The sequence below is a fragment of the Gopherus evgoodei genome, chromosome 8 (genome assembly GCF_007399415.2).
Source record: "Gopherus evgoodei ecotype Sinaloan lineage chromosome 8, rGopEvg1_v1.p, whole genome shotgun sequence".
Classification (NCBI taxonomy): Eukaryota; Metazoa; Chordata; order Testudines; family Testudinidae; genus Gopherus; species Gopherus evgoodei.
Genome location: NC_044329.1, coordinates 108,835,721 through 108,854,734, shown reverse-complemented (window position 1 = coordinate 108,854,734; position 19,014 = coordinate 108,835,721). Strand labels below are relative to the sequence as shown.

Genomic DNA, 19,014 nt, shown 5'->3' with positions numbered 1-19,014 from the left:
CTGCCCTATTTGAAAGTACTTCGAGGGTTGTAATATCATCCAGTCTTCTCTGTGGACCTGGCTCCGGTATCACAATGGCTTTAACTAGCATTAACTTCAGCGGGATTGCTCCTGGTTTACACCACTATAAGTAAGACTGAAATTGGACCTGAGAATTAGGTTGGACCTTGAACAGGTTTTTACAAATCCATAAGTCTTTATTTCGTTTTCCACCTTATCCCCCTGTTATGAATAGCAATTAATCTGTTAGGCTGCAACTTCTGTTCGGTATTTTTGGCACAAAGAGAGAAAGTCCACTGCAATATGTTTGTTTAGATTCAGAAAATGCTGCAACATCTGTAGAATGGGAAGAATAAAAAGCTCTTTATATTTTGAAAAGCTTGTCTGACAATTTAGCCAAATAAATTATTAATAGCTTTCTTGTTGATGTGCTGAATTTTTAATAACAGCATTTTTATTAATCTCATCATATGAAAATCAGGTCCACAATCAAATACAGTTTTAAAAGCTGTAAAAGGATTTTTGTTGTTGTTGTTGTTTGGTTAATTATTTAAAATATCACTGTACAGCAGAGGGAGGCATTTGTTGAGCTGTGAGCAGCACAGCAAATTCCTTAAAGAGGGCGAGACTCTTTTGTTTGAAAAGGTTTAGTGAACTTGAGGCAATATTGATAGAATCACAGTAATGAAATGAGGTCATCAGCAGGGTGCTAATGGCAGATTTGAGTTTGTGTGGTAAGATGTCAAGATCTAGATGTCTGCCTTGAGCCTTCAGCACTTTGTGGAGCCCGTTGAAGCAACTTCTTTAAAATTTTAGTATAAACATGGCCTTTGTACCATCACAATTGCATCTCTGAGTGCAGGTATTACAGCAGAAGGACATATCTGACAGTTCCAAATCTTGCCTCTTCCCTTCTCCCTGGTGTACATTGACTGAGCATGTCACATCTGTGTTGGGTCCTGCATTAGCTAATCAAAGAGCTTTGCCAAGTTCAGGTTTTAAACCAGGCTTCCATTCCGGGAGCGAAATACCTTTCGATTAGATAAGGACTTGCAGGACTGTTTACTGCATGCTTCATACAGATGGATCTTAAGTGCTTTTGCTATATGCAGGTGTACAGCAGTATGGAACGTCTTTCCATCCATGAAGAGAGGAAAACACCACCAACTAAGCGCAGTCTTAGTGAGGAAAAAGATGATCGGCTAGACAGCCTCGGTGGTCTGAAAAGTCGGGATCGCAGCTGGGTGATTGGCTCTCCTGAAATGTGAGTTTATTAGACTTGTACTTTTTATTTAATCACAAAGAAGGCTTTTTTCCCATCTACTTTGACATCAGAAACTCTTACAGCTGCAATTCAGTGTAAAATCTCTGTACTACTTAAAAGCATCTCATTAAGTTCTAACATTATGTAAGCTTACAGCGAAGATGTAAAATAAGGCGAAAGGTATTCTGCTGGTAAGCAAAGCTTCCTTCCTGAGAATGGAGTCTCAGAGATGGGCCTGAACAAAATTCCCAATCCAAACGTCTCAACCTCCAGGGGTTCAAAATCCAGTTCTCCCCACATTCTCTCCTGCCACAAATGAGAAAAATATTGGTCTTTCCACAGTTCTGAATACAAGAAATAATTGTGTCCTGTCATCTCTGTTGTTAGCAAAATGTCATAATACTCAGAAAATAGAAATCCCACACACCTCCCTTGTGCCCAGAAGGATTGAAATAATTGTCAGATTCAGCTTAATGGAGAAAATAACTACACAAGTTACAGAATGGGGGATCATCTGCTAAAACATGGTGTCATATGGATGCATTTAAGGTGGTTGTGATCTAGAGTATCTTTCCTACATGACACCTTTACTGAAAACACTTGATAGATTACATGTGTAACTAATATAAACTGATCCTGCTCAGGCCTTTCTTGTGTAAAATGTTGTTATAAAAATAAGTCTAAAAAATTTAAAAGAGCAGGTAAAAGCATAAGATGATAGCTACAAGTATTTGCATTTCTTGGCCCTGTTACTGGTAATAATGATTGTTATAATAATTTGTGTCACCTTCATTGCATTGTATTTTGTTTGATTTTGTACTTATCTTAAAAAGTTAATAAGGGAAAACAATCCAGATCTGAATTTTGCAAATACCCATAACTTTTAATGGTCCAAACAACAACCTTAAACTAAGCCTCCTCTTCAGCCAAATTGGGAGGCTTGAACCTAGAATCATATTGCTTTGGCTTGAGCTTACTCGTTATTTCTGCGCTTTTATACCAATAAAAACCACTTGCCTTTTGGCATTATGAATTATCACAGCCCAACCAGTGACCTGGTCATGCTTTTTCTCTCAGACTGCGAAAGCGCTTGTCCGTGTCTGAATCCTCACACACAGAGAGCGACTCCAGTCCGCCTCTTACTGTTCGACGGCGTTGTTCGGGGCTTCTCGACATGCCTCGGTTCGCCATCTCAGCGGAGGAGGAAGGACTTGCCCCCAAAAAGCAACAGTCAGATGGAACGTTACCATCTACAGTACAGTCGCGTGAGGGGCTCCCCTTGCCAATTCCAGAACAACCTGTGGAGCGAGAGCTGCATTTAGATGAGGACACTGGGCCAACAACACCCTCTTCAACCATCAGCAACATCAGTAGCTCAACCCTGACAGGTATGCACCTGGTGGGATGGGATCACTGCCATCAAGAAGTCCATTTTAGGGTGCAAATATTAGTTGCACTAAAATGTGGTTTTATGAGTAACATCTTTCGTTAGTGTTGCATGGTAAATAGTGCACTAGTAAATTACTGCGGCTTTGTGTGTTTCTTTAAAGTAATTTTAAATCTCTTAAAACTTGTTTGCTTTACTTCAGTGTAGACCCTCTTCAAACCTGGCAAGGTTGCCCAACATTTGCAAGACCCTGTTTTCTGTTGCATATAACTTTACCAAATTTTAACTGTTTGAGCTGAAATTGCCCATGCTGGGTGTCTGCTTCAGTCTGAATTTTTAGGAGCATTTTAGCCAGAACAGTTCAGTTGTTTCCAAGAATAAGGTTAGGGGAAAATTTAACAAGTTTTGCCCATGTTAAAAAAAAATCTGGTAACCTTTTATATGAAAAGCTGTAGTGCCTCCCTTCTTTTGGAGCAGGGACTTGACCTTTGACATTCCAATGAAACCCTGCCAAGTTGTAAGCCATTAAAAAAAATTGCAGTTTGCACATGCTAAGTAGAGACTTCTTAGATTTTAACAGCTAAATTCTCAGAACAGTGCTGGCCAGCACTGTATCCGAAATTGCAGCTCTAGGCTGCTGCAGGCTGTGCCAGGTCCAGACCCCAGACTTGGGAGCAGAGAAACTCTCTCTCCTGTGCTTTCGGTGACCCCCCATGCTGGGCCCAAGCAGTATGGAGAAGGAGGCTGCCTGATTTAAATATGGGATAAGAGCAGCACCTGAAAAGGGGAGTAGATTGAGAGAAGGACCTGGGGTGGTACAGAAAATTGGACCGGAGGATGATGAGAAAGGATGAGAAAGGGGTGAGGAATGGGACTGGCTGGGAAAGGAAGCTTGGACTGGGAGCTAGAGGAAGGGGGCTATGCCTGGCGAGGCAAGGAGACTGGGATGAGAATCCAGAGAGTGAAATGGAGGGGGCAGTAGAAGCCGGTAGGTGTGGGGGAGACTGAGATCAGATGAGGAGCCCAGGAGCAGGGCAGAGAATGGGACTGGCTGGGTTAGGAGGTTGAGACTGAGAATAAGTGGAGTAAGGGGAAGGAGATGATGGGAGAGGTAAGACAGATCGGACAAGGCGCCAGAGTGTGTGGGAGAGAACCGGGATTGGCTGGACAAGGAGTTGGGAGAAAAACAAGGAACAGCTGGTGGAGAGGGGTTTCAGATGGAGAGTAAAGAGGGGTGAGACTTGGGCAGGGCAAGGAGACTGTGACTGGGATGAGAAGCCTGAGAAGTGGAGACTGAGACTGGCCAGGGTGAGGAGAATGGGACTGGGAAAAGGAACCAGGGGAGGGGAAGAGACACGACTGGGACAGGGACTGGTTGACAGGGACAGGGCAGAATGAGTCAAACTCAGAGGAAATAGGCATAAGCATCTGTGCCCACTAGAGCACACTTCCTTCCAAGCCTGGAATGTAACCAAGAGTTCTCAGTCTCACCGTTCCTTTGAAATCCACAGGCAAAGTGTCCCATACCTCTCTAATGGTGATCCACATAGAGGATGACAACCTACTATGCTATCGATTACTCCCTTAGCTCAAGTAACAGAGGTCTGTGCAGTGGATGTAAAAGTCCCAACCCTGCTGATGACCCTTGGGGATGTTAATATGATGTCACAAGATGGAGTTGTTTTCTTAGCTTGCTTTATTAAAAAACTCGGAAATTACCTACCAAAAAACTGCTAAAAAAGCATTGTTAAAGTTACAAAGTCAAGCACTCAAAAGGTAGTAAATGGGAGAATTAAAATTGCCTGTGCAACCTTAATTTGGCTCCCTTGTGCATTTGCATTATAACAGTCTTTAACAGTCATACAGTGCACAGGACAGATCTGCTGTGGGGATGAATCAGGGTTGTGTAGTGAAGGAGACTATTGTCTATAGACCCCTGCTTCATTTGTTTCAGAAGTTGGAAAGTGTGGACTGAATGAGGCAGGGAACTGCAGGAAGAGAAAAGACAGTATCATGGCCACAGATGAATGCTTCCCTGGAGAACTGGATTTTATCCTGCCTCCACCCCGGAGTTCCTATGAGATTCCGGTCCAGTTGCGTAAACCAAATGTTTCCCAGATAGTCACTTATTGTTGCTCCTTTTCTGGGTGCTGACTTGAGATCTGGGGTCTGATCTGCAGAAGTGCTGTGCTCACGGCTGCAGCTGGAGTCTGTGCTTTGAACATACGAAGTGCTATATAATGCTAAGTCCTCTGAAAAATTAGCCCATATGCACCTCAGTTTGGACAGTCATAATGAGTGGATACCTTTGACCTTAATCACTCTCTGCCTCAGATCCTCAACTGTAGAGTGGGGATAATAACTCCCCGTGTTTCCCAGGAGTGGTTTGTGAAGCTGTCAGTTGTTATAGTGATGAGTACCACAGAGAAGCGCAGGAGGAAATTAATAATTCTGTCCTCAAAGAAGAGTTTGACCAGTGTGCAGTAGGACAGGCCTGGGACCATACACTGAACAAAGAAGATCAGATATTGAACACCTGCTCACTACGTGAGCACCATCCATTCTGTACACTGAATGATACAGGGTCCTGTGGAAAAAATAGTATGTGACCATGTAACAAGACCAGTGGTTCTCAGCCTGCAGCCCGGCCCACTCAGCACCCAGCTGCAGCCCATGTGACAGCCCCAGGGCCATACAGGTAGCATATATATTGCGTGGATCTGGCCCATATAACAGAGAAGCTGCATATGCGGCCCACAATGGTAAATAGGTTGAGAACCGCTGAATTGGGCTGTACCATCATGATGCATACACACAAGGGGGCTGAATTACTTAATTCTGGCATTTCCTAATGTTTGAGTTCTTGACTTTGTAATGTTAATTAAATTCTTCTACTGTAATTTTTGTGCCTCACCCTCCATCTGCTTCCAGCCTGTGTCGGAAGGCAGGATGCTGGGCTGGATGGACCACCGTGTGTCTGACCCTGTATGGCCGTTCTTCTGTAAATAGCATAAAACCTATTCAATTGTTGCAGCTTTTAAGGTTGACAGTTCTTGCTGGTAATAAAAATAATGAGAGTACTTCCTCCAACCTCCCCTGGTTATTTGCCAAATAAACATTTCTATCTAAATGGCCTGCTACTTTAAAGCTGTGGTTTAGAGTTAGGCTTCATCTAATTTTATTACTGCAGCAACTTAGTTTCAGGAACTGGCTTTCCAACAAAAGAAAAACAGGTAATTCTCAGCATGCAGAAGAACGCCAATGATTATGAATTTCTATAAATAAGAACTCAAGCCCTGGGCTTGCTTCTGAGAAAAATTCACTGTTGGACTACATGTAAACATGACTTTGATTTCATATATTTTGCCTGCGGGGGAATATGCTGTTAGGAATTCCCTATGGTTCTAATCTACTTTAATTTAAACTATAGCCGGGAGCACTACAGATTTCTCTGATCAGCGCATTCGTAGCAATAGCAATGAGGGACCAGATTTTACCACTCCAAAAGCCATCAGCGACTTGGCAGTACGGCGGGCACGGCACCGGTTGCTCTCTGGGGAATCGGGGGAGAAACGTACCTCGAGACCTGTCAACAAAGTGATTAAATCAGCATCAGCTACAGCCCTCTCCCTCCTGATTCCCTCAGGTAAGAAATAAGCCACATTTAGATATTGTAAAAATGTGAATGCCTTGAACAAAAGACCTGCAGACAGGACCTCTTTGTTTTTCTGCTCCTGCCAATAAAGATATTGTTCCTGAAGGAAGAGGAATTGGGAATCCAGCATATTTGCCACTTAGATGGAAAAGGAATATTATTTTGCTGAAGACGGAGATGTACATGTGATCTTGTGATTACAGAGACCATAAATGACAGCTGTGTCTCATTGTCTCGATAACAGCATCTTTTGTTTAAATTGGCTCCAAGAACTTTGGCTGGTCTCTAGACAAGGATGCAGCAAGAATATCTATTAAAATTACAGACAAAACAAGTTTAACCCTTTTGCTGCTACTTCTCTGCACCTGATATCCCTAAAGTTTTGTGAAATCATACATATCTGGCGCATTCCAGGAGTGTTTCCGGGAATGTTCAGATGAGAGGGTTAAATACATTTAAGTAAGTTAGTACCAAACGGTTTGTATATAGACAGGGGCGGCTCCAGGCCCCAGCACGCCAAGTGCTTGCTTGGGCAGCAAGCCGCGGGGGATGCTCTGCCGGCGCCACGAGGGCGGCAGGCAGGCTGCCTTCGGCGACTTGCCTGCAGAGGGTCCGCTGATTCCGCAGCTTTGGCGGACCTCCCGCAGGCAAGTCGCCGAAGGCAGCCCACCTGCCATGCTTGGGGCAGCAAAATGCCTAGAGCCGCCCCTGTATATAGAGATATGGATGTAGCTTTATGATTTTTGGCACTAGATTGTGTCATTCATTAGGAGCCTCTGTCAAGCAGGGGTAGACAGGGCCATGGTTCAGCAGACTCTCTGGGAGGAATTCTTGCTTTGTGCCCACTACCTCCCACCTCCCCTTTGTAGAGCTCAAGGCCTTACTGAGAGTCCCAGGGACTTCCTTGTTCCTGCCTAGTAAGAGACCAGGAACGTCCCTGCAATTTGCAGCCCAGCCACCAGTGCCAGTGTGCCAGGCCAGCACAATATCCTGGTACAGCAGTGCCAGCAATAACATCTCTTGGAACTCGGGAGGCAGATAGAAGATTGCTGTTTGGCTTCATTGTGATGACTTGCATTTCATTTCCTGTCGTCTGAGGGCTGGTTGGTTTTCTAACTACCAGCTCCCTCGTGAAATTCTCTAAAATGCTTATTTAATTATCCAGCAGAGGCCTCGACAGAATTGTTCTCATCTGTCAGGTAAATACATAATAGATGGCTCAGCAGGTGTTTCTTAATGGTCACTTTGTGGCAGTTTTTCCTAGACGAATACAGAAGTTGTGTATTCAGTTCATATTTTTATATGTTTTGTAATGTAAATTATTTTATTAGCTTATTTAAGTTTGGTAAGACTATTTTAATACATGTGCGACTGCTAATAATATTAGTAACAACTGTAATAGTTTTTAGCCAATAGGCCAGTTGAATCACACCCATGTAAGAGGGGACCTGGGTTCTGCAGCTGCTCATCTGTAATATTATTTTTAAATCATTACAATGCTCCTGCATTGGCTGCCTACTACTTGTAAATATTTTGCCCCTTCTGAATTAAAAAGCCCACAGCTTCCTTGAGCCAGTTGTAATCCAACCTCATATCAAATTTCATTTTTAAAATCCAGGTTGGTTTTGAGTTACATTGGGCAGACAAGTGACCCGCACCGTGTTGACTATTTATTTGAACAGTATATTCTCTAATCTAGAAACTGTCGTCCCATATATATAAAAGCAGGTATCTATATAAAATATAGTAAAATAAATCTTTGGTGGACTGAAACTGTATACTCTAGGATTCTACCTGGAGCAAATATTTATGGTTGCTTAATGAGTCCCTGAAAATAGCTTTTCAAAATGGACATATTGGCCCAGCTGTAATTCTAGATGACAAACAACAATGCTGTACTAAGTACACAATAAGAAGCACTCACTTTTTTGGAAACAGCACTGATTTTGACCTTTCAGAGCACTTATTAATTAAAAAGACTGCAGGAAATGAACCGTGGTACATTTGATACTAAAGGAATTTTTAATGCGGCTTTCACTAGCTTTATAAAAACAAGGAAGATTTCATTTCCTATTAGAATTGTAACAAGAGTTATATTTCCCTTTGAAGATCAGGCTCTCTAATTTGCACTCCTTTGTATCATCACTGTAGATCACCACACTTGTTCCCCATTGGCTAGTCCAATGTCACCTCATTCTCTATCCTCCAACCCATCTTCAAGGGACTCCTCACCAAGCCGAGACTTTTCTCCTGCTATCACAAACCCCAAACCACCAATCATTATCCATCGGGCTGGAAAGAAATATGGCTTTACACTTCGTGCTATTCGAGTCTACATGGGGGATACTGACGTCTATGCTGTGCATCACATGGTCTGGGTAAGTCACTGGTTTTCTAATAAGAATGCTCTTAGGGGCCGCAAATTCTTTCTTTCAAGATTGCAGGTTTAACCTATACTCTGTCCTTTGCTGGTATGTATCCCCTCTCCTAATTCAGACCCAAAGGAGCCTTTTGACAGACAAAATCTTTAAAAACCCTAGGGGCTGTTTCAGCAGCAGTCCAACCCCGTCACAAAAATCACAACAGCTTTTCCCTTTTTCCACCACTGGTACCATAGGTCTGCCTCCTTTTACCAGAAGTGCATACGTTAAAGCATATGTCTTTGTGCAGCTCCTCTTGCTCTCCATTGGGGTTGTCACATGCGAGTCCGTTACAGCTAATTCATCCTGAGCTGTGTAAGCAGTGATAGTTTGCTTCAGGTCAACCCAGTCTGCTGGAATTTTCAAGACAGCCACTTGGAGTTGATTACATGCCTTAAACCATCAGTGCCTTTACATTGATTGTCCAGCGATTTGACATTCAGTTTAGCTGTGTATTATGCCAAGGCGTCTTACTGTCTGTTTCTCCATATCTCTTCCTTCCGCTTACACGGTACACGATGTATGTGATCTTTCTTTGGCAATGTATTTGACTGTTATCCATAATCATTTTTCCCAAAATGGTGTATTTTATTTAAAATACACTCTTTTAGAGTTAGAAGAGAGGGTGGAAGGGAATGGTTTCTTAATATCCTTCTATATCAGTGTTTTGCAGACCTCATTAGGAGAGCCCGTCTTTGTATGTGGTGATCATTGCTTGATGCTGATCATTAAGTAGAAAAATGATCTAGAACTGGATTTTTCTCATAATGATAGTAGCTTCCTTTGGTCCTTTCTGCCTGCCTTGAAAAATTCTGTATGTATTAGCACTGTGGCTTGCAACCTCTTCAGTCCATTTCAAAGAGAAAGCTGCTGCAACAGGTTACACCTCACCTTAAGGTTGCAGGCGCCTATTTTAAGGTGGGGATGGCAGCATCACCAATGGGGGAAAAGCCCGATGTGATGATTTGGGTGTCACAGTTTAGAAAGTACTGTGCCAAATGATGGGAGGTGGGAAAAGAATTTGTGGTTGGAATCAGATACATGATGTGTACAGTCTCAATGCCTGGAAATGAGTCTGACAGAAAGGATAATAAGGCTACGAGACTTTTAAGCCAGCTTCCAAGAGATGTGCTCCAGGACGTTTAATTCCGAAGCTCAGTGGACTTAATTATTTTTATATTTATATGGGTATCAAGAATATTCAGAGTGATCATTAATGATGACCAAAAATGTGCAAGGACACTTACCCTCATGGTTCAAGGCTTACGCCAGTTTCTAACTCTTATTGATCAGGATGAGACCTGTGAGGCGCAGATTATCCCACATCTACTATTGTGGGGTTCTTACGCCTTGCTATGAAGCATCTAGTATTGGTCACTGTTGGAGATGGGATTCTGGACTGGATGGACCTCGGGTCTGGTCCAGTCCCGCTATTCCTATGTTCCTGCGTATTTTCAAGTAAATAATTTCCCTGTCATTGCCAGCATGTGGAAGAAGGAGGTCCTGCTAGTGAAGCTGGTCTGCGGGAAGGTGATCTGATAACCCATGTCAATGGGGAGTCTGTCCATGGACTGGTGCATACTGAAGTAGTGGAACTGATCCTGAAGGTACGGCTGGAACATGCTTGTATTACAGAATGTGGACAGTACATACCTAAAAACTGATTAGAAACCCATTTAGTATCTGATTGTCAGAGGATCATTTTAAATGTAAGTTAAATACCTGGCTCCTAACATTAGCCTTGCAAAAATCCTTTGTTTTAATCCCATTGCCAGGTAGAAATTATAAATCTCTCCCGAAGTCTCCAAAAGTGTCTTGTTCCACTTTAAATTGACATTCCATTAATGTTTGTGGAAAGTAAGGGCCTATCAGGTATAGCTGGCACCAGAAGAGCTGCTCATTTGTTTGACTTTACTGATGAATTTGGAAGCAGTAAACAGGTTAATATGGTGTAACTATAATAACGCCCCTGTATCATTTTAACAAACAAACACCCTCACATTTTCCCCATTAATTTTATTTTGCTTTAGGCTGCTAATGTTATTAGCCCTTAACACTGTTTTCTCAAGGATTATTGTCAGCAGTGTTTAAAAGAGGCTTTGTGATAGCTGGTACTTGAAAGTATTTAGCTAAATGACTTGTATGTTGATACCTCCTTGTGTGCTGAGTACATTTATGGAAATAAATTCAACCCTTGAACAATTCCAAAAGAGCAGCCTCTGATGGGTTTGCACACATGGAAGAAATAAGGTATTTTTCTTATGCGAGTTGAGGGGATCGGGCTAGGGCTTTTAGACACCATCAGCGTAGATTTGTGCTGATGGATGCCTGATGCATCTCAGTGTATCTGTCAGTGTGAAGAAAGGGTCAGACACATATGTAGGGAACAGATTTGGGTGCCAAAGAATGCTGCTTTGTCTGAATTTCTAGAAGGAAGATGATTGTTGTTGTTCTCATTGGTGGTATGTGTTGGCACCATCACCATAATATCTTGGTGCCTTACAAGGCCTAAATTGAGGCATTCAGGATCTCAGTAAGTGAGGTCAAAGCCCGTGCACCTTCTACTCTGTGCAGCTGTACCAGTTAGCTAGGAAATCAAGATTTAATCTGTTGTGAAAGCCTGACTAAAGAGGTTCATCTTACCGCTCGAGATGAAGACTCCAAGAGGGAAAGGGGATTAGTCAAAGGAGTAAAACATGTCAGCCTGTGATAAATTAGCAATCCACTTGCTCAATACCTAGAACCGCCAAAAGCAATCTTATTCTATACGACTGCCATCTTTTGTATCCGACAGAGTGGAAATAAGGTATCTATCTCTACTTCCCCGTTTGAGAACACATCAATCAAAGTTGGGCCAGCTCGGAAGCCCAGCTACAAATCCAAGATGGCTCGAAGGAACAAGAAAAGCAAAACTAAAGATGGGCAGGAAAGGTGAACTTGATTTTTTTTTTTAAAAAAAACTCTGAAAATTAAATGCTCCCAAGGTAGGCAGACCTTGTCAAAGCAATTTCCGTGTAACAAGTTTGTGTCAAAGGCACACATGGTTACTCACCTCACGCCCCTACACTGAGTGACAGAGATGTGCCTGTAAGTGTAAATAGATTTTTTGGTTTAACAGATGAGTAACTTTTAATTCGTCTTCCCAGTAAGAAGAAAAGTTCTTTGTTCAGGAAGATCACAAAGCAGGCATCATTGCTGCACACTAGCCGTAGTTTGTCTTCACTTAACCGCTCGCTATCTTCTGGAGAAAGTGTTCCCGGTTCTCCAACCCACAACCTGTCCCCTCGGTCACCGACGCAGAGCTACAGATCTACTCCCGAGTCTGCACATTCAGGTAAAAGAACTGTTTAAAGGAGGGATTTTAATTTGTAAATGCTTCATTTTTAAAGGAAAATACAAAACAGACACTAAACCAAATATTGAGTTTACATTTATTTGAACTTCAAAGCAGCAATTGCTGTGTATGTCTTATTGTGCTGTGGGTAGATCAAAGGTTAATCATGAAAAAGGTCAGTCTGTTCATTATGTACGTAGGTGGATCTTTTAGCAGTGCAAATGTGTGGTGTAAGTTATGATCTTTCCACAGTATTTTGCCTTTTTTTTTAAATGATACATAAGAGAAAAATAGTTGAACTGTGGAAAAATCATAGCTGATAATTTGGGCAGTAGACAGAGAATTTTAAGAAACTTGCATACTGACAATAACAATAAAATGCATAGTTTTATATACATATGGTTTAATATGGTAGTAACAGAATGTTTTCTCAGTGAGTTTCTGGGAAATACCCTGTAGTTTTTTCTGATACTGATTATGTGACGATCACATAGTAGCTCTGCTGGAAACAATGGTATGCCACCTTATAATACCTTGGGGTAATGTGACAGACAGCTCTTCTTACCATTGTACAAGCATAGCATGAGCGTTTTTGATTATAATACACAGTTTAAAAAAAAATCCCTTTCTCTTTTTTCTTTAAGTTGGTGGAAATTCTTCCCAGAGCAGCTCTCCCAGTTCCAGTGTTCCCAACTCTCCAGCCAGCTCTGGACACATCCGACCCAGTTCTTTACATGGACTAGCCCCAAAGCTTCAACGGCAGTATAGATCTCCGAGGCGTAAATCTGCAGGAAACATCCCTCTCTCACCACTAGCTCATACTCCCTCACCAACCCCACAGTCCACATCGCCACAGCGTTCACCTTCTCCTTTACCAGGGCATTCAGTAGGCAGCTCCAGTATTATTCAGTCCTTTCCTGTAAAATTACATTCCTCTCCACCTCTGGTAAGACAGATTTCCAGACCCAAAAGCGCTGAGCCACCCAGGTCTCCTTTGTTGAAGAGAGTCCAGTCAGCTGAGAAACTGGCTGCCTCGCTGTCCTCTGAAAAGAAGCTGGCTTCCTCTCGCAAACATAGCTTGGATATCTCCCACTCTGAATTTAAGAAGGAGATGCTACAAAGGGATCCCAGTCTCCAAAGTTTACAGGAATCTGTGAATGAAGCAACAGGAGGTAAAGTTGGGCTAGCAGAAAAAGGGACGCTGCAAAAGCCATCTTCCAGAAAGCTAGGTGCTATTCGACAAGACAGAGTAGAGAGGAGAGAGTCACTACAAAAGCAGGAGGCCATTAGGGAAGTAGATTCCTCTGAAGATGAAACAGATGATGGTTCAGAGGATAGTCAAGATGGGAGAAGATTGGAGAGGCAATCCTTCAGAGGAGAACAGGGATCCAACTCTTTTAATGATGATAGTAAGTTTTCTTCTAAACTGGAAAGCAAAGACAATCTGGAGGACGATGCTTTTCTAACCAATGATCCAAAAGGTGCAGCAGACTTGCAGAAGGTAACTAAGCAGCCACCTAAGGCTGTCTCAGAGGCACTGCGAATTAGCATATCCCAGTCAGAGTCAGAGATTCTCACCAGAACGTCTCCAGGAGAACCTGGCAAATATGAAAAGCCACTGCCAGGATCAGGAACAACAGCAGAAGAGCATAAATTGTTAGAAAGCAAACCCTTTGAGCACATTAGTCAAGAAGATGCCTCTTATGCGAGCATCAAATACACTGAGGGGAAAACAATGGATTGCATAGAAGATACAAAGTGCCCACCTGTGGGATTCCTTCAGTTTGAGCGAAGCCACTCGTCAGGAGTGTCACATGGCAAAGATGCACCAAAGGAGTCTCTGTTAACAGAAATCAGTCAAAAAAAGCAAGATACTAAACCTTCACTAGCACTTTCTTCTTGTTGCACAACAGGTATAAATTCTCCTCTATCAATAAGCCAAACGGACTGCAGAGAAACAGATCACAAACGAGAACTTCAGTCTACAGAACAAAGTAACAGATTTCAACATCTGGCAAATGTAAATGAAACATCTCCAAAAAGTCCTGCTGCTGAAAAACAGCAAAGCTCGTGCCATGCAGAGGGCTCTTCACAAGGCAAGAATCAATTAAATGCTAGGAAAATTAGCCCAAGTAATGCAGCAGGTACTGCACCCTCAACTCCACATGTCTCAAGTTCCAGTGAAAAGGCCCTTTCGGTGTCTCAGTTAGAAACTGTAGCTCAAAGTGTGTTGGGCCCAATGAAGCTTGACGGCTTGGGTACTAGAAAGCTGGAAACTGGTAAAGAGTCCCCGCAAATGGACCTGTCTTGTAAGAGAGATTCACAACAAATAAGGCAGGAAACGTTAAAGGTGGGATTAGAACAAGAAAGAGTGAGACCTCTTAGCACAGACAATCTTACTACAACCTGTGCACCCTACACAGAGTCAACAAGTCCAGCAAAGTCTGGGGAGCCAGCATGTTCTCTGACAGCAAAAAAAAAGCCAGATTTTGGCAGTTCTAAAGCACTTGAAGCCTTGGGGGATAACAGGAAAACTTCTCCATCAAAAGATCTTCCACATGCCCCTGGAAGACAGATTCTAAGGGCATCTCCTCTGCCAGATGGCAGTGTGAAGCTTTGTAAAGAGGAGACTCTGACGCAGGAAAAAAGCAAAGAGGCTGGAGGTCAATTAAAAATACAAGACTTTCCGTTGTCACATGATAATGTTGTGAAGAAAACATAGCAGAGTCCCTGGAATACGTGCACTCGAGTATTCTACCTTCAGAAATAGACTGCATGTTTGAATTTTGTAATATACACTAATACGAAATAGAACTGTGTACATCTATTTTTGGGAGAGTTGTTTTTTCATACTGCTTTTTGCATTTTTTTTCCATCCTTTCAATTCTATTTTTGTACACGGTGTGCTTGCCATTTGAGGTCTCTTTGGAACAGGGTATCTTTAAAGCAGAGCTATGAAATAGTTTGCTGACTTTTTTTTCTTTATTTTGCCCTGAGTTTGGGGTGTGCTGTGCATTTTCCTCCAGTTTTGCATTTATTTCAAATCCCAAAGAATTTTCTGTGCAAAATAGGCAGCTGACATTAAAATCTTTCACTTTTTCAGCTTTCTCTTTCAAATTGCATTCATTGTTTCCCAAGTTTTTAGATATTTACAAGCTAGTTTGCCCTACGGCAAGGAGAAAAAAATTACCTTATTAATAGGTTATCCTGCAAATTCAAGCCCTCTTCAGCGCAACCCAGATCCTTTTTTTTTCTGTCACTTTACATATCCTCCAGTCCCACACATATCTTAGAGTTCATTGCCTCTGTATTGTCAGTCTGGGATGCAGGGAACAGTCCTATATATTTTTTTAAACATTTTTTAAAAACCTGTTTCTCAAATGAAAGCTCAAAGAAGCAAGTCTGCAATCTGTAGCATGTTTTGCTGGGATGGTTTGTTTTTACTTTGTTTTACAGGACACAACGCACCTGTCTCTTCCATCTTTTAACATTTTAATTGAGTTTTCTCTCTCCCTTTGCTGCCTGCCTTTCTAGTCTGTCCTGATCCAGAACAAATAGTGACACCATATGGAGGGACATAGCTGTTTTTAAAATGATAATGCTGATAATTGTAGCACCCCAAGTAATGTTAACTTCATGACATATGGGTATTGGAGACCTCTCCCTCTTAGGATGGATCTAAGTAATTCATCTAGGGGAGCGTAAGTGTTCCTGCCAGTTCTGAAACAGAGCTTGAGAAACCCAGCAAGGGTTCTGAATTTGCCTTTCTTCTCAGAGAGTGCTATGAAGTGTTGTTACCTTTGACTCATTAAGTTACGTGGATGAGCTGCAAACAGACTTCAAAACAACACATGGTATTTCAAGATTTTACCTTTGGTAGCTAAACCATGTCCACTGCTCAGTTCACCTGGTTCCATTAAGAATTACTATTATCTCCTGGGTTGTAGCATTTCTTTGCTTTAAATATGACCAGTTCTGAATAACATTATTTTTGGGATGATTGGATCTGTAATAAAATGCTGACTGATATATAGTATAACATATCTCTGGCATTGTACGCCATTTCCTTACTCTAGCCAATCAAAGCCTACTGTCAAAGAATGCTACTGTCATTCATCACAGAATGCTCTCGGCTTTCACTCCAACCTTGTCCGAGTATATCTGTGTGTGGGTAGCCTACAATAGCTGGCTACCCCGTACACTGATGTGCTTTGATAGAAACATTTCTGAATGGTGACTGCACTTGCAGCAGTACACCAGACAAAGAGTTGCATCTATTGGTCCAATTTCATTAGATTGCTTTTTTCCATTATGAAAACCTCTTGTGCACTTTGAATTTCTACTTATTTTCCCTGAATGTATCTTTTGTATAGGAATACAATTTTCCCATCTCTCTTTCAACCTGATTTAATTCATGATACACAAATCCCAAGAATCTCTGAATCCCTTGTCCTGCCTTTTTCTCTGTAACCATTTGTTTCATTTTGTAACCGATTTTGGACCAACTTTTGTTTGGGGTTCTTTTTTATATTCAAGTAACTGTTTATTCTGTATGTTTGTGTGTGTGTGTGTGCGTGCGCACGTTTACTGCAGGGCTGTTAAGAATGTACAGGCTTCTTAATGCACTAAGAAGAAGCGTCAACACTCTCAAGCAATTCATAAATAGCTCCAGCAGTGACTGTGTTAAAGGCAGACGTACTATGTCTTTGATCCTTGCACTGGAATGCACGAGCTAGTCAAATGCACATGGGTTTGTCATTGTAAATCACGACCTTTGTACAACCCAAGCAGAGTCCTTCATTACCAACCTCTTGGCGCACTCTTTATTTCAATAAGCATGTTATCCTACGTTGATTTCAAGACAATCATGAGTGCAGGTTTTGCTGCTGACAACTGATCTGACTGGTGTTCTTCCCAGTGGGTTGATCCATTAAGACGTTTTCAAGAAGAAAGGTCCAGTTGGTAGTACAGACTAAGATAAAATGTACATAGTCAGAAACTAATCCACTAAGAAATGGCTGATAATTTTTGGAAAATCTATTAAATTTAATAATTTATAAGATATGAACTTGTACCGTGGGGATAGTCTTGTAATGGGAGTGCTATGTAATGTCTGGCTTGGGTATCAGAGTTATATACAAAGCACACCTGGATCTCATGGGAAGTAATTTATATTAAGATATAACCCAAATGGTCTTTGTATGAACATATAAAATAAGCAGTGACTCATCCCTCTCCCATGGCACTCATCAATTGGGTGGATGACAAATTGCCCATGAAAAATAACGCAGTATAATTTTGTGTGTGAATAAACAGCACTGTGTCTAAATAGTCTGTCAGTTCTAGTCTACTAATAGTATTGTGACCTTTTGCTCAGATATGGAGGGGGTCAGCGCTACTTGTCTGGGAGGTTACCAGGGAAGCTTCCAGAAGGCATAGCACACTACAACGGTCTGGAGAGTACTAGTGCTTGAGCATCTTGCCTCTCCTATCTTTGAAAATAAGACTTGTTACAGTGAATTTCAGTTTTATCGCTCCCTAAGTAATCACAGCTGAGCAGAGGAGGATTGTGAAGGAGCCTGACACATTTCAGCTTTTGCATGATGGCACCAAAGGAGTGTTTGGCCAAAGAAAGGGTAAGATGCGTATTTAGCCACTCGATGTCTATATAGCAGATGCAAAACAATGGATTCAGTTTTAAAAGTCCACCATTTGAAAGCCCAGGCAGACTGGTGTTACCAGAAAAAGGTCCATTACTGGTGCAGCCCCACAGTCCCTATCCCTTGTCAATTGGCATTTCCATTGCCCAAGGTGCCAAGTATGCACAGTCCCCACTCTGTTAACTGATGTCACTCTGGCAGTTTTTAGCAAAGCTCTTGGGGAAAGCTGAGAGAAGATTTCCATGGAAAATGTGACGTTGAACCAGATACGTGCCAAGATTTATCACTGGCTGAAAAACAAAATCATAACTTAAAGAAATAGTCTTCTGACTCCATCTTAGAGATGGGGGAAATGAGACATTGGAAATTAATATCTGTGGGGAGCGGGGTGTATGTTAGTATGGTTTTCAGAGTGCAAGCTGAGTGTCATTCTGGCTATACAGAAAGGGAGATAAAACGTGTGTGAGAGAGAGAGAGACACACACACACACACACACAAAACCATCTAAGCACATTACTTTCCTGAGTTTTTTTCATTTTGTTTTTGGGTTTTGGTGCGAGTTGTTTTGTTTTTCTTTTAGTCGTTTTGGTTTTGGAATTTACCATATATAATTTGTTCCCACCCTTGTCATCCTTTTTTATCTCTATACCCAGCCGGTGCATTCCTGCAGAATGCTTCGTTTCAGTGTTATTTCCCCTCTTGCCTTCTAACTGTAGCATCTAAGAAAAATGAATATTTATTGTAAATATTAGACTGTAGCATTGTAATCACCACTCCTGGGATTGAATGCCAGAGGCTTTTAACATCTAGTATCCTAAAGAATGCTTGTTGGGGGATGGGCAAAAGGTGTGACCTGTGGTCTTGACCTCCACACTGCATTAAGGTGTGATTTAGATTTTTTTTCTTCCTGCACAGGGAGGATAAAGTCTTGTCTTTTCTCTGGTTTTCTCTTGCTGGGTGTGAGGGATAATGCTGTACTTCTAGTAGAAGATTTTGACAGACGTGTGTTTACGTTGTGTTCAATTATCATATCCAGGCGGCTGTCAGTGCGACTTTGAAGCTGGGCTCTGGTGTCAAGCTGTGTTACTCAGCGCTTGGCTAGATAAGAGGAAGATGTGGAATTTAAGTGTTTTTAGAAACTTGAACAATTGCCACATAATAGCGGTGCAATAATTTTTATTCATGTTGTACCTGCATGTTGATGTTTAAATCCGCCTCCAAAATAAATTTTTTTTACATAAATACAAACTCTTGTTTTTCTTCATTTTTTGTCTCCTATTTTAAATCTTCTAC

The 19,014-nt window shown here is 41.8% G+C and overlaps 1 protein-coding gene across 7 annotated transcripts in view; it reads left to right on the top strand.

The window, feature by feature from the left end:
- Window positions 1–19,014, top strand: part of MAST2 (microtubule associated serine/threonine kinase 2) — a 363,010-nt gene that overhangs the window by 343,151 nt on the left and 845 nt on the right. For 6 of the 7 annotated variants that reach the window (XM_030572260.1, XM_030572259.1, XM_030572262.1 and 3 more), the window contains 8 exons: window positions 1,113–1,264; window positions 2,342–2,652; window positions 6,082–6,297; window positions 8,458–8,684; window positions 10,211–10,333; window positions 11,521–11,657; window positions 11,873–12,060; window positions 12,705–18,969. In XM_030572260.1, coding sequence (XP_030428120.1) covers window positions 1,113–1,264; window positions 2,342–2,652; window positions 6,082–6,297; window positions 8,458–8,684; window positions 10,211–10,333; window positions 11,521–11,657; window positions 11,873–12,060; window positions 12,705–14,782 — 3,432 coding nt within the window. In that variant the 3' untranslated portion in view covers window positions 14,783–18,969. Of the gene's footprint in view, window positions 1–1,112; window positions 1,265–2,341; window positions 2,653–6,081; window positions 6,298–8,457; window positions 8,685–10,210; window positions 10,334–11,520; window positions 11,658–11,872; window positions 12,061–12,704; window positions 18,970–19,014 lie in introns of those variants that run through there. The other variant, XM_030572265.1, reaches the window with a different exon arrangement.